The 16,792-nt window shown below is 32.8% G+C and overlaps 1 protein-coding gene across 9 annotated transcripts in view; it reads left to right on the plus strand.

The window, feature by feature from the left end:
• Window positions 1-11,427, plus strand: part of LOC121128236 (uncharacterized) — a 389,803-nt gene extending 378,376 nt beyond the window's left edge. For all 9 annotated transcript variants that reach the window (XM_071892657.1, XM_071892656.1, XM_071892660.1 and 6 more), the window contains 5 exons: window positions 7,957-8,181; window positions 8,234-8,408; window positions 8,716-9,011; window positions 9,111-9,344; window positions 10,362-11,427. In XM_071892657.1, coding sequence (XP_071748758.1) covers window positions 7,957-8,181; window positions 8,234-8,408; window positions 8,716-9,011; window positions 9,111-9,344; window positions 10,362-10,514 — 1,083 coding nt within the window. In that variant the 3' untranslated portion in view covers window positions 10,515-11,427. The remainder of the gene's footprint in view (window positions 1-7,956; window positions 8,182-8,233; window positions 8,409-8,715; window positions 9,012-9,110; window positions 9,345-10,361) is intronic.
• The last annotated feature ends 5,365 nt before the right edge of the window (window positions 11,428-16,792 follow it).

Below are 16,792 nucleotides of genomic sequence, written 5' to 3' on the forward strand. Positions count from 1 at the left end.
TGTAAATGGAATATTAAACAGATACGTTATCCTCTACGTAAGGCCAGCATTAATTGTTTGACTGTCTGTCCCGCTAAAAAATGTTATAAAGTCATCAATCTGGAGCTCTCACCCAAAGTTGTCTAAAACTGAAAGAACATCTTTATAAATTATTTTTAAAACAGGACATTTCCACAATAATTATTTGTAGAAACCTGTTATACCTTGAAAAAAAAGTTTTGCATGGCTCCAAGAAACTTGAAACTTTTACGACTTTATCTCCCTTTACTTTTGGCTTCCTATCCCTTTGAATCTTAATTCGATGTATTTTTTTGTGTGGGATACAATCGAACGACAAACCAACCTAACACCCTACAACACCGAGGACAAACTTATCCGTTGGATCAAGAAGGAATTTCAGGATTTGATGAAGGATCAAGTAGTGAAGGCTTGCAATGTACAATGTACTAGCTATATAAACTCATGTTACACTAATTATAATTCCCATCCCTTTCTCTCGTTCTTGTTCTCCATAAATGTCTAGTAATAGAAGACGTCGTTCAAATCAGTGTCTAATTTATTAATCTTCTTGATCATGTTTATAAATAGCATACACATAATTGGATGGAGAAACAAAAACCAAAAACTCATTGAGTATGACTTATTCCATCACTATTAAAACGTTTTAGATATAAAACGTACGTATTCAACGATTAGTGTAATCGAAATATAAGGATTCAGTTATCTGAAGAGGGACTTAAAAAAAGATTTTGAGAAAAGAACTCGGCCATAATTTTTTCCAGTTTGTCCATTTATAAGATCAATCCTTAAGAATATTGGTTCTTAGAACTTTCAGTACAAACAAACTGATTAAACAAAGAAGAAATAAAGTTGAGTGACGTTATAAAAGATCAAACTGTTAGTTTTTACGAAGGACTTTGAATCGAACTTACGTGCATTGAGTTCAATAGAATCACTTATCCCGAGCACATTGTCTACTGAGCCACGGCACTTTGTTTATTTACACATATATACTTTAATTATAAAGGGATCATCTCAAGTTTTAAGTTATTTATTTAGTTCTTAACTTGAGAACATTGCTTACAATTATGTCAAATTAATGAAAAAATTGCCCATTGTCTTTAGGGGAGTATTATTTGCTTAATTTTAGGTTCTATGGATTATAATCTGGTTTTAATTATAGGAGCAAAAACACCTACATAAACATCTTTTTTTATTTTGCTCTTAAAACTAACGGTTTTTGTTTTGTAATATAACTGTCAAGGATTTGTACACTAAAAATATAATCATTTGAAAGTAAAAGGGAGTAAACTACATTTTAATAATGATAAAGTAATTGAATATATTTTACAAAAGGACTTAAAAAATCAAACAAAATGTAATTAATCATTTCAAAAGGTATCGTTATTTCATCATGAACAAGTTTCTTAACTTTGTAGCAAAATATAGATATGTTGAAAATAATTTTAAAAAATGAAGACCTTCTTCTATAATTATTATTGCATTTTTGTGTTATTTATTCTTTCTCTTCATGTAGGAAAAGAAGTATGACAAAATCAATTATTTATAGAAATAAAACAATTTATTTTCATTTTATTTGATATAAAAGCAAATAAAAAGTATCCATTATTTTATTTTTTATAAAGTATAATCATTCGAAATAAATAATGCATGTGAGTTTCAAATTCAAATCTGAATGTATTAATTTCAACCCTATGAATTATATGAGAGCATTCATTTACTTTCATGATCTTCAAAAGTGAAAATAGTCTAAGTATCTTGAAAAAGGCTAAATCCCTACCTCTCTTCTTCATCCTATAGGCTTCAAAAGTTATTTCCTTACTATGAAAAGGTGATATAATTGAGTTTCCCCTATCCGCTGTTGCTGTCTGCAATTTTGAGATAAAAAGAAAATATATGTATCCAAGACAATATATCTTAGTGCTTTAAAGTGCGTGTGCCATAGTAATTTCGTATAACATTGTACCATAGAGATAAAATACATAGAATGATGGTACTGAGCAATAGCAAGGGAAATTCCTTGACTTTGCAACAGCTGAAGAGAGAAAAAAGACAGTTGACCAAAACAATCGAAAACAAAGTACTCCCCACTACAAACTCTACAATTTTATCAAATAAAAGGCATAATTTGCATCTGATTGGTCATTACATCACATCAAACAACACATCATTAGTACACACGTATATTATTTAAATAATATTTATAGTACCACGTTAAACATAACTTGAGTTTCCTATACCTAATTGTAGGTACTCAAGACTAACAATTTTTGAGAAATATCGATTTAAGAAAAATAATTCAGTCTTTCAATATATTAATGATCATGTCTCTGATTCATCTCCCGAATCAAACCATGTGCTCACACTAATTAAAATATATTTGAAAATGTAAAGGAAAACGTAAAAGTAAGAGGAGTCAAGGGACCAAAGTTCAAAGCATACTCCCAAATCTTATTCAATTTAAGAATCAATCATTATTAGTGATTCTTGAATTGAAATATAATCAAATAATCTTCCAAAACCCTCATTAATATTTTGAAAGGCTAAATAAAAGTACATTTAAATTGGGAAAAAATATAAATATACTACGTAAAATAGTCTATTCAAAAATACTATACTAATCAATTGATTTCCCTACATTTGTATAATTATGATAATACATAAACTTTTTCTCTATACTTATGGGAATAAATTATTATTATTAGAATTAACATTGATAAAAATAAAAACAAGTCAAGCGCCATATATTTTAACATACTTAAATTTAACAATTCGAATTTTTTGGTCACTTATTTTATTTTGTAATGGCTTCAAATACTTATTAACATCTATGTACTTTATTATGCACACTTAAAAGATGACGTAAAAGAGATAGTTCCATGTAACGTCTATTAAATTGGTGCCATGCAAATGCTCAGTTTCATAATCACATTGTTCTATATTCAAGGTGTTCTACAAGAGTAATTATATTTTTTTTAGATGGAGGGGGAGGAGGGGGCTTGATTTTTGAAAAAAATTCAAAAATCCATAGTTACTTACAGAAAATTTAATTTTTTAGCAAAAATTAAATTTCAAGTATTAAATCTTTGGAAAAAATATCAAAAATCCATGGCTATTAACAAAAAAAAAATTTTTTTGGTAAAATATTTTAAATATTATACTATTTCCTCTACTGCATAAATTGCCCAATGCCCTTACAGCTCAGCCCCTACTGACGCCCTAATACTCTTAGTTGATGATCACTACTTACACCACTCACCACTAACATCTTGAGAATACAATTATCGAACAGTTTCAATTTAAAGGTATTTATCTACGTAACTACTTTACTGAAGCAACACCAGTGTATTATTTTTTCAATTACAAAAAAAAATACATCGGATTCACGTCTTTTCTGATTGATTGTACAAAATACAAGGTTTACTACTTGAGCTTCAAGGAGTGAACCGACAAATAGAGAAACACTTTACTCATCGTTATCTATCTATTTAATTATGAGAATTGGGTGCATTTTGCACCTCCTCCGCTTCTGTAGAGTTGACAAACGGAAGAATGAATTTTTGAATGAGTTGTTGTCGTTATTATTGAAGTTGAGGTAGTTTTTTAAAAAAAACTACCTTTGAAAATGAGAAAAGGAGAAACAATTGTCGGGTGTGCTCTTTCTTTCTTTTATTTATTTTTTTAATATTTCATAGGTCGTCGTGGTATTAACTTCTCCCTTTGAAGTTTTTCGCCTATGTTTGGTGTAAATTGTTTTAAAACTGAGCAGTAAAATAAATATTCATTGAGTCAACATTTGGGTACGAGTTCCTGGTGGTTGAAATAGAGACATTTCATCTGTGCATAAATTTTGGCACTTGGTGGACGTGTAAGAGGGGGTGCCGTCCTGAGTCAACACAAGGTTACTCTACGTGGAGTTGGTCTTCCACCATGGCAAGTACGCCATGTACATAAGCAACTTATAGTACGTGTCCTGTGCGATTTTTTGTCCACCCTTGAAAATGAACGGAGGCATCTTCTTTTCATCAGAGGCCACCACGCTGAGGACCATTGTTTGGGCCAGATATTGTGTGTGGTAAACCCCTTGGACTTCATCTTTTATTTCCACAAACCATTGGTCGTTCCAGTGGATGTTAAATTGATCAACTGTGAAAATCTTCTTATCCGAGAAAATTTGCAGGATTGACCCATTTGCCTTTATCCATGTGAGGATTTTCTTACACCTCTCGAGCCTCCTGACTTGCATGTCCTCTTTCAGAATGTGGAGTTGGGTCCTTGTGAAAGAAACTAATTCCAAGTTGTATTTAATATCTCTCCTGATTGCCCTAAGAGCCACGGAGAAGTCCTTGGCGAGGCGATTCATCGACTTAGTAGGATCCTTCTTTATATTCTTATCCAAACATAACAAGAACTTCGTATTCCTCAATAAATTATGCCCTCCACTACCTGACATCCTCGAGAGGTTTTTTTCCATTTTTTTCCATCTTAGCCAACTTAAAATCAGGCTCCAAGAACTCTTAACAATATCCGTAATCTTCATAACATCAACTCCGGCATTTAGGAGATCTGAGATGGTTTTTGCTTTTTGCTCTCTCATGATGATGAAATCACTAAATAATCAGTATAATTTGTTTATGTAAAAAGGACGGCGGAAACAGAATATCCACAAAATAATCACTTAACCTTTTCATAGTAGTGAGAAAATAAACATTAATTAACTGTACACATTTTGCTACCCTACCCCATATATAAATATAGTTTAACAATATTTTCCCCACACTAACGATATGTTAAACGTAGAAGGATCTCCTCTTAATAGTAAATATTCTTTTCCTCTCCCCAAAATCATGTGAAGATGAGTCAGAGTTATAAATGTAACTCCTTATTGGACTCAAGGTATCCACAGAGGATCAACATCGGAGCTATTCTTTCCTATTTCCTTTTGCGTCTCCCCCTCGTCAGAGATGCTTGTAGCGAAACATTCTTCAAATTGTGTATGGTTGCAATGACTCAGATTAGTCTCACTATATATATTTATGATCAAAGTTGAAAATCCATTGATGAATGAGCATGTTAAAAAAAAGCAACCGAAAATCAACATTGTAACCCTAACAATTTGAAGAATGTTAATTAGGAGAGAAGGAATAATGCTCATGATGTTTCATAAGATCAGCTAGAATCAACAGTGACAAGAGAGGAAGGAAAAAAGGATATCAGCAAGGCAATTTGCTAGAATTACTCCAATGTCAATCCCCAATTCTAGTCTGAGTCCAGAAAGGACTTACAATTATAACTCATCAACAAATCCTCAGGGTTATGCTCCGTCTTTTATGAGCACACACGAACGTTCAAACTCAGGAATTAAATAATAATGACAATTGCTAAGAAAAATAAAATTCATTCTTTAGCCTTCCAATTAGAAATTAACGGGCGAGCTAAAAAAACGTAACGGATTTACATGTATGTTTATGATGAATAGCTTTAAATTGGGCAAGGTAAACTTGATTCATGGAAAGTGCATTCTTTTTATCCCTTCCCTTTTTTTATATCAACTACAGACAGTTTTTACTTTTTGTTTCTATTAGTAGAATAGTAATGACATTAATTACTATTGCCTTATATAATAGTCATTATATAAGGTAATGAATGAAAGAAAGCCTGTAATGAATGTCTTAAAGAATTAATGTTACTTTAATTTTAATTATTATTCTGATAGTATAAAATAAATAGACCAAACAATATTTCATTCATATTTGCAGGTCACTGGCTGGGAGGGGCTGAAACTCCCCCTCCCTTAAATTAAGGATTTATTTTTTTCCAAAAAATTGAATATTTGAAATTTAATTTTAGAATTTTTTTTGTGATTAGCTCTGGATTTCTTATTCTTTTTTTTAAATTGATTTGTTGTGAATAGTAGTGGATTTTTGAAAAAAACTTCTAAAAAAATAATTTGTTGTATAATAATGAATATTGTTGATTTTTGATTTTTTTTGGAAAAATTATTATATTGAAACTTTTTTCCAAAAAATGTATTTACAATTTTTTTTTCAAAACAATTATGTATCATTTGGACTACTTTCAAAAATATTCCAAAAGCCAGGCTGCTTCCCCCAAATATAATCCTGCAGAAGCGCTTTTATTTTATTCAATAAATTTCGGATCATTATATGGTATTCATCAAAGCATATCTATCATGGTTTAAATTATATGTGTAACTATTATTTTACAATTTCACGATCTCCCTAGAAGATATTTAGGCAATTTGTTTGATATAACCCTAATTTATAACTGATTTTATGAACTCCTTAGTATCACTGTTTGACTGACTAATATAAGTATATACAGGGTGCAACAGCGAAATCCGGCACTTCAGATTTTTTTGATTTTTCTGGCATATATGAAAACGAAAATGTTCAATATGTTTTTGTGGTTGTAATATATATTTAATAAAAGTTTCACTTAGTAGGCCAACCACTGCAATTGAGTCATCAACTGAAGATTCTAAGCTTATTAAATTTTCAGAGGCAGAAATGTACGCTGTAGTAATTATTTTGTTGGAAAACAATATGGATATTATCAATTCTGAGGTCAAAAATGATATAAATCGATAGGAGAAGAGTTATGAAGTTGAAGAAGGCTCTGGTGGAGACCATTGATTAGGGTTTTAAACCAATGTATTTTTTAGCTGGCTCATTTTATTCGAATTATTAATCTGAAAAGTGAATTTTTTGCCATTATTATTTAACTCTTGATTAGTGAACTTCTGTTTCTACTACATTCCATCATATTCAAAACCTGATTGAATATTCGTGTGTGCTCACAAAAGAAAACTGTAACTTTGAGAATTTGTTGTGGAGTTATAATTGTAGGTCCTTGTTGGACTCAGAGTAGAATTGAAGATCAACATCAGCGTAATTCTTGCCAATGTCTTCATTTATTTCCTTCTCCATCTCCTCCCTTGTCACAGCTGGTTGTAAAGGATCAAATGAAACGTCATGGCAGCTTAGCTGCTCTATTTCAGAGCCTTCTTCAAATTGTGTAGGGATACAATGATGACCTTTTTTTTTTGTTTTGTTTTTTTAATACCCAAAATGCTCCCGATTAGTAACAGTACCAATGAGCTAGGGCGCTCCATGAGCCCTGCTACGACTAGGTGTCCAAGTATATTTGTCCTCCTAGTACCCTTGACCCGAATCCGATGGTATATTTAGTCCGCAGTAACCTTGAGTCAAAGGTCAAAAGAGGTCCTCATACTACAAAAAAGTCCCTTATAGACTCCATCGTCCCGGAATGCAAAATTTATATCAAGCTCTAGTTTACAGGACCTAAAAGTGGTTCAAGACCCGAATCGAGGCCGTTATTGAGCGTAACGGAGGCTGCATTGATACATTTTCGATTTTTTGTATCCCCTGTTCAGTTTTTTTTTTTTTTTTTAATCTTAAAAAATCCCCATTTTAGATAGTTCAAAAGCGCCGGATTTCGTTATTATAGCAACGAAATCCGTACAATGTACATACAATATGAACAATGTACAAATCATTATTCGAATTACAGCTAAAATAAGAAAATTAAGTAAAGGTTCGAAAGAGATGAGCTTCAAAAGGAAATTATTATATTTTTATAAATTAGTAATTTGTGCATACATAAAAAAACTAGTATTAATTTGTCAATGCTTTAATTTATTTATGATTTTGATTTATGAGCAAGTTTGGAGAGAATGATTACCCTCTTTTTTCATCATCAGAGGAGAAAGAGAGTCATTTTATGTATGAAATGTAAAATGTATGTATACTTTGATATAACACTGAGCTACAAAATGGTGTAGTCATTATTTTAATGAGAAAAATGAAAACATTATTTAAGGGAAGAAGCTTTATAATTTTTTTTAAATGAATATTCTTGACAAATAATAAGATCCCTTGTATTTTTTGACAGGTCAATTATTCATTCTGTAAGGACTTTTTAGGACTATTTTTGAAATTGGTTCAAGAAGATGGGAGTCTACCAGTGATTGATCTCATGGTTGATCTTTTTGGTCAAAAGGGTCAACGGGCAAGGACTATATCACAGGCTTATCATCGCTATGCTCTTAATTATATCAATGCTCTTAATTATCTTGAGAGTTTACGACGCAATACGGAGTTTTTAGAGTTCGAGAAGGTAATGAATTAGTAGTTGAATATATATGATTATTTATTCTTATAAACTTTAGTGGTGTAATCGGGATATTCGATGTAAAAAGCTTCAATTAACGGATCTTCTTATTGCTCCAGTGCATCATATCATGAGGACACCCCTGGTCTTTAGAAGCATCCTCTCTAAAACTAGCGATCTTGAAGAGAAGAAAGTTATTTCTAAAATTCTTGAAGTAAAGGATGGATCCTTACGTAAGTTCATGAAAAACATATCCATTATATTAATTGTGGAGTCGATCCTTATTTAAGGCTGAAGACTGCAGTCTCGCCCAGTTTAGTGTCGATCCGGTAAAGCTCAGTCCTACATATCAGTCCTAAAACTTTATTTCTTCTTTTTTAATAATCGTAGTACAGACAGTCTGAAGGACAGACGGTCTTAAGAGACCGTGTGTAGCACTTATAGGACCGATCGTAAGACTAGGTTGTACCAAATAAATAAGGAGGGACAAAACAGATTTATATCAATATAAATATACTCATAAATGCATACTTTTTTTAGGAGAACTAGATGATAAAATGAGATGGCTGACGAATTTTGATCGACTTTTGGAAATTCAAAGAAATATCGTTTGGCCTTCCTTCGTTGAAATGGAGTCCAAACAATATATTCCAGAGTTTTTAAAATCTGCTCTTTCTCGTCAACCCTGTGAGCGGCTCATTGTATCACCACGAAGACAAATCATCATGGAAGGATCTTTGATCTTACTAGACTCAGGAAAACCAACAGAAATGTTTGTTATTCTCTTTGATGATCTGTTGGTCATTACACGAAAGAAAAAATCCCTCGCCAAAAAGGTTGGGTCACAGAAAAAAAATGCACTACTAATTATTATATATTAATCAAATCATTAACTCTACCTTCTTTTTTCTTTTCTTTTTTTCCTTATATTACAGAAGTCAACTTTGACTGAGAATTGGGGGAGCAGCTCAGCTAAAAACTCTGATGCTAGCATGAAATATATTGTGCATAAACAGCCACTCTCATTAGATCGCTTCTTCATCCATGAAGTTTCAGAAACCGAGGGTGCAAGTGCCAAACTGGAAAATGCTTTCATTTTGATTTGTTTGAATCGATTTCAACAAATAACTGTGGTGCATACATTTCAAGCTGAATCTTTTGATTTAAAGGTAAATATGAGAAGGAATGACATTATACCTAATATAAACCTAGGTATTTACTATTAACAATATTATAAGAGAGTAAAGGGAAGCGTACTAATGAGTTATGAGCCTGTTCTTGACAAATAGAGACTATTTTAATAAGACCCACTTACAACATCATTACGAGAACAAGAATTATGATGACTATAAGTAAATATCAGACTTAAGATTAAATGCAATCTTGTAATTGTCACGTTCTTCGTCAAAATATCTACAAAAACAGTGGTACCTTGATATGCAGTTTCAATTGTAGCTAGATTAGTAAACTACAAGGTTGGTTTGAAAAGTTTCCGACCTCTACATGGAGATGAGAGCACTCGTAAATATAAGCTAGTCATATCTAAAGAGACTATAATTATATCTTGTCTCCTCTTTCCTTTTTAGTCTCTTTAGTCATATTTATCTAGCATCTGTTGACATTTACTCACCAAGGTTTTAGCCATTTTGGATGCATAATGGTTGTTTAAGTGAGTTGATGTTAGTGTTTTTGTGAAAATGTCAGAAACTTTTCAGACCACAATCGTATTTGGCGACATAGATGAATTCAATTGGGCATGAGCAAGCTAAAATATATATATAATATCCTAAAACTGGTGTGGCAGTCTGTAGCTTGTTGTTTGTACTAGTATTAGGAAAAATAGTGCTTGCTAATAATAATTTTTACAGCGCTTCCTCTGTCAATAATATAAACCTATATGTTGTGTGCAAGTTACGATGTCTGTACGAGTTTCTATCAGTACAAGTTGGAATTTCTTCGTATTAAGATCCATTATTTAATTACAACGTAAGTTATTATTTCGTTATCTTAATTCCATGTACTATAAATCCTTCATTTGAAATTATGAATCTCATTTTTTGGTTGAACTTGTACACAACGAGAAAAAACCCTCATAGTTTGTAACTCTAATGACTCCCTTTTTAAGTATTCCCTAAGCCCTTTTTTGAATACAATAATCTTTAATTAATTTCAATTTATGATCATAGAAAACATGGATTGAGAAGTTAAAGAAAGCACAAGACACTTGGAAGAAAACCTTGGACTCCACGCTGTTTAAAGGCACTTCCTCCTCAACAGCTCCTCAAAACAATCATTCGCCAACGGACGATGATGAAAATCCCTATACAAACAGCCTATGAATATGGGCAAACCTTGAATATTAAGTTTTGTATCCTCATCTACAACTCAGGGTGACTCCTCATAAATCTTTTTGTAACGTCATTTATGTATTAATAAGTAGTTGTTTTTCTAATGGTTTTCTCCCTTAAAAGACGCTTTTAACATTGGAAACCACAATATTATTTTTTATTTTTATTTACTGGCTCTTAATGGTATCTAATTATGAGGGATTTCATTCTTCAAATTGTTTTTGTAAGTTTACTCAGGATTCATTATAACGGGAGAGCCTAAATTAGGGGAAAATTGCGTCTTAAAAAAACAAGAGAAAAAATCAATATAAGCTTGTGGATATTTTTATAATACGAAAAAACTCTATATTGATTGTCTTGTCTTAATTTTAAGTATGGGAAGAGCCCTGAATTCCTCCACATTTTTCTTTATTCGTACTTAACCCTCGCCTCGCTTTCCTCAATCATTCCTCTTATGTTTGTCTTCCCAATTAATAATATTATTAATTAGTATCCATCACCGAATGACTTTATCATCATGGATCGACACATTAGGAACCCCATTCATCACACCACCCAAATCCATCCTTTTCCTTTACATTAAAGTGATCTCACATTTCCCAAAGGCAAATTATTATTTTATGTGGCATTTTTTTGTTTTCGTTTTGAACCTAAAAGTATTTAATATTCCAATACTCATTACTCTTGGCTTCGTTGTGTTTCATGTGATGTCATGTACTGAATTAAAATTATTATAATGACTTCTTACAAAGTCCTTTTTTTTTTTTAAATCATTAATTGTAACTTATCCAATGGATTTTATATTTTATAAAAATAACCAAAACATTTTATGTCAATCATTGTATTATTTGAGAAGTTATAATCTTTGAATCAGTTAGTAATCAATAAACCAATTTCAGAGAAAGCTCGTTTGTTCATTATTACTGTTGCTCAATTATTGAAAGTTTTAAGTCCTCCTTTAGATGTGAGTTCTAAGGAGATTATGTTTCTATGTATGTAGTATTTTTATACAGCGTGCATAAGCGAATCGCATTAAAAAAAAACCTACCCATGTTCAATGATTCGTGTAGGAGGCAGGGGTAATTAATTAGTTATATATATATTAAACTTTTATTTTTCAAAATGTCACCTATCTCTCTCAACCATGACCTCAATTCAGCCCCTGAAGTCACTGCAGATCCTCACAACATATTCGTCCGGTATGACAGCCTTTGATTCTCAACAGCAGATTTAAGGGCGGTGCAGACGAATGGGAATAGGCACAGGCTCCACTTTCCACATAGCCCAAATTGCATAATCTAAGAGAGCACAGTTAGGGATGATTTAGCCAAAAATTGGATGGTCAATTATTCACCTAATTGCTCAAAAAACGTATCATTCCTCACTTTGTTTTGGTCTCCACTTCTCGGCTTCCTCTCGAGACTTTCACTATCCTTGATCTTTTTCTTCACCTCATAAACAAGTGTCTTTTGCAAGGAAAAATTTCAAAAATTGGAGAGAACTTGTATTCCACCGCGGAGCAAGACAGCAGCTCATTGGATTTTTGTTTCCATTTCAAACCCTTGTTGTTGCCTGATTTGATCAAAACAAATATCATTGTCAGGAGAGGATGTCTAATATTGCTAAGAGGTTGCAAACTATTAGAAGAGTACTATTTCCAAAATACAATATAGAAAAACTGGAAGTGCCCAAAAGAGTGGTAGGATTTGGATTGAACTCTATTGAAACAATAATTTCCAAGGTCTTTGGGAAAATGTTTTTCAGAATATTAAACAAAAATGGTCCATGGATGATGGACATTAGACAGGGCTAAGATTTTGGGTGTTTACTTTTCGGGTCAAAGAATATTATACATTCCGACAAAATAAAAGATGATGACAATAGATATTTTGGAAGAAACTTGTATTTGGAAAGGGATATTGGAGATGACGGCTATCCTATTTGCGTAAAAATGGACGGACTCTTGAGTCACAGGAGGGGAAGAAAGAAGGTGGGATCTGCAGAAAGGGCAGCTACAGAAAAGAAGACAATCATCAGTGAAATATGAAGAGATTGGCATATCTTATTATATCTATTATTATTATCTAATATATTAATTACACATGGACAACAAATTAATATAAGTGTGGTGCTTTCTCTTAATCTAGAGCTACCTCCATGAATTAAAAGAGCGAGAGAAATATAAGGTTTTAAATCGGGATTTTAGAGAAATCATCTAAAACAATGTACATTGTTTAAAATCCATTGTGGGGAACTGGAGCAGGATGAAGGAGAAAAAAAAGTTCAAGTCAATTTTTCCTCACTAAAAAGCATCAAGAATATCGCATGTAGAAATTTGCAAACGTATATCAATAGCAAAACACTTGATTGCAACAAGTTTACAGGGAAATCCCTGTTAGACCGGCTTTGAACCTTTGAGTGTGGAGAAATTGACAACCAAATGCATATATTTACTTCATGTCACAAGACATAAATATTTAGTGAGTTGGTGTCTAAAATTTTATTAAAATTACGCCTGGAGAAGAACGCGTGGGCTTTCCTCTTTGGGTCAATAGAAAAGGGTAACAGATCAGCTTTGGGGAGGAGCCTTTTGTTTTTGATGAAAAAGTTTTTGTTGATTTGCAAAAAGAAAAAACTTATGAAAAGTATGGATAGCTTAAAATATCATTTAACTATAGATTTAATGGTAGTAGGGAATCAAGTCGTCGGACTGTGGAAACTTTTGAGACATCAACTTTTAGAAAACACCTATAGACAACATTAAAATCGGTAATCAGGAACCAATTGTATTTTTTAATCATCCTAATCGAGGAAGTGTTAACACCTCAATTTATGTCATTGCTACTTGGCTTATTGTTGTTGTTTTTTATAATTGTTTTTTTATTATTATTATTTGTTTGTTAAATTTTACATTGTAGCTGGACATTGGATGAAATATAGAAAAAAAATATAATTTCAAAGGTGAAATTCGGAACTTCAAAATCACTGTTCAAAAAAACCTTGAAAAATTATTTTTTATCGTAAATTGGCTTTAAAGATATCTCTGGGATTTGCAAATGCACGGCTTAATATTGATTTTAACAGTGGATAATTTGTAAAAACAAAGGATAAATTAACAAAAAATAAGAGCTCTTGAGCGTGCTTGTTCAAATTAACCCAATCTTTCTAGAAAGTAAGTTATATATTCTATGAAGGAACAAATTGCAGAACAAGAGTCGTTAATTTGACTTTTTATTTTATCAAATTTTCAAAAGATTAAAGACTCAATTTGTACTTTGACATAAGTGGCTTGAGACTTGACTTCGAATTGAGTCCTTTGACTACAGTCTATAAATAATATGTGCAATAAAAAAGAATTCATTATTTTTATTGACTTTTAATTTTTTTCCCCTTAATGTTTATCTCCTTATCAAAACTTGATTACATGAAAGGCAGAATCGACAATTTCCGTTATCCACATTTTTGAGTATTGGCTTTCAAACATTGACATCAAAATTACCAGAATGGATAAAAAAATAAAATACTGCGTGATTGGCTGTTAAAGTATTCATATTTTCAGCCAAACCCCCACCCCGCCTTGCGTTCCCGCCTTGTTAAAAGAAAAAACCCAAAATATGGTGCATAGGCCTACATATGGCCCTGAGTCACTGGGTTTTTTTTAGAAAATAAATTTTAAAAAATTCATAATTTGATATCATTAACTTTTGCTGCCCCATAAAATATTAATGACAGGAAGACGCCTTTGACCCTCTTGCCACTCATAGATAGCTGAGGGATCAAATAGTGATCAGTATGCACTCGAAAGTTTCAAAAGGGATCGATTTTAGTGTCGTCAATTAGGTGGAACTAGAGTTAAGTAGTACTCCACTTGATAGCGGTAATTAATTTTCTCTCTCCCCCAAAAAAAAAAAAAAATAATAATAATAACACATATATAACAGGTAGCTGATATGAACAAGGATCTTAATTCTGGTGTAGCATATGTCTCGCTCTCGCCAAAAAACATATTTTACTTCAGGACTTGAATGGGTCATACAACCTATTGAAAGTACGTGCTATTTTCTTTAGTTACATTCAATACATAGAAGCGAAGTGAAGACAATGTTATTCAGTTTATTTGGTCATCAATTGATAATTATTATAACTCACTAATCGGAATTGGAGACTTGAAGATGGGTTGTAGTTAACTCTTATTAAATTGGGACTTCGAACTCCAGGAGGACTCGATTTGGACTAGAAAAAAGAAATATCCTATTTGACTTGAACTCATAATAAAAGACTCGTAATTCGTCTTGAATTCGTCGTCAGATCGACAAAATTCAGATTTTAACAAGACGAAAGGCTTGAAACTCACTTACTCACGTATCCAAAAACTTGCAACTTTACTTTTTAGACTTCATTCGAGCTTATCTCTCAACAATTGGGATTCTGCTAGTGTTCGTAAAAATTACTAATTATATTGAGTTTCTACATGATATATGTCGAAAAAATTATACAAAAGAATGATCATCGTTAGTGATGATTCGTTCTTTTGAACGACTCTCTTTAGTGAATGTACTCAGTTGCATAAATGATTCCTTCGTTTATACCGTAAGTTTCCCATATATAGAATATATCACTCAACCTCAATCAAAAATTTTCTATCAACTTTGACAATTTTGTTAAGTTATAATGAATATATTCAAGTGAAGAAGCTTAGATTTATGCATCACACAGTAATTTATTAACTTGTTACTTTAAGTGCACTCTAATTTGCTCACACGAACAACTGCAAAGTCACCAACCCATCAACTGAACTCTTTTAACAAAAAAAATGAATCATCAAAAGAACTGATTCTACAAAAGAACTGAATCCTTAATGGATTATTCGTATTTCCTTCATTCAAGTAGCAGTTCATTTGAGTCGACTCTAAGACACACCAATCACTGACGGCTTTTTGTTCATGTGGGTTGTGAATTTCGTATTGGCATAAGTATTACAATCATGGACGAACTTTCTTACATCTTCTATTAAATTCTCCCAAAAACAGCAGGAAGCTATTTTCTGAGTTGTTACTTTTGCACCTCTGTGACTTTCACAGTGAGCTCTAGCAAAAATTTTAATTACCAACGACGGTAGTACAACTGGACGAGAGGCAGATGTCACAAATTACACTGAATCCATTCACATCACGATTTTGACGGTTTTCATCTAAGGTCACACCTTCTCGCCCCTGAAGTGATGAAAATTCCTCCCAATCCACCAATCGATTAGGATATTGTTTAGTCTAGAGAGAAAATATGCTAACGTGGCTCCATACTCAGACACTTCTGCAAAATATTGAGGAACTTTGTCGGACCACGTAGGATTTTTAGCCTCAAGGGCGTCGATGAGTGGCTTATGGTCCATAAAGACAGTGGCTCAAGAAATATGGTACCAACGACACCATACTTAATATCTGCCACGACAAACCCCAACCGGACCTTGACCACGGGGTCGAACTCGACCCATAGTTTACTAGAGCCATGAGTTCCCACTGGAGTTCCCTTCACGGCAACGAGCTTAGAGGATGATGGATTACGTATCCTGGAGAAGAGGCTCCTCAGAACGATCTATCGCTGAGATTTGACGAGGAACTTCGTCCCATTACTATAAATAAATAAAAGAACATTTCGAAAAGGGGAGTCTATACAAAGTGAATTTATGTGTAACGTCGGGATGAGGATACGACGATTGCTTAGTTTTTTGGAGTGATGAGATTTGGAGAGATTTCAGGAGTTTGGCACTTTGTGGCATTTCCCCCATTCCCCGTGGTAAAAGCATTCTTGATAGCATGAATCCCGCCTGGGCCTCCAGCCATAGTTGTTTGATAATTGACGTTCTTAACAAAATCCCTGAAGCTAAGATCGGAGAACTGGACCAGCCCTTTTGTTTTCGGTGTGACTCATGACGAGTATTTGTTTGATTAAGACCTCCCGGACGTCGGAAACATTTGAGAGGTAATCCCTTGCCAGGTTCACAATTTGATCAATAGAGTGGATATACAGCACTTCGAAGAGATGGAATAGCCCTTTTAATCTTATTTTGTGTCGCTATTTTGTGTTCATTCAAGACATTTGATTTCAGTTCGGAGTAAGGGGTTGTGATTAATGTGTCTTCACTCTCAATATCAAAGGGATACAGGACTTTTCCATCCATAAACTTACAATAAATGATTATACTTCTCGAATTCTTCCTTTACTTGGTATAATTGAAACTGGGCTTCGATGCGACAGAACCAAGCTCTATG

Source organism: Lepeophtheirus salmonis, chromosome 13 (assembly GCF_016086655.4).
Source record: "Lepeophtheirus salmonis chromosome 13, UVic_Lsal_1.4, whole genome shotgun sequence".
In the NCBI taxonomy this organism is placed as follows: Eukaryota; Metazoa; Arthropoda; class Copepoda; order Siphonostomatoida; family Caligidae; genus Lepeophtheirus; species Lepeophtheirus salmonis.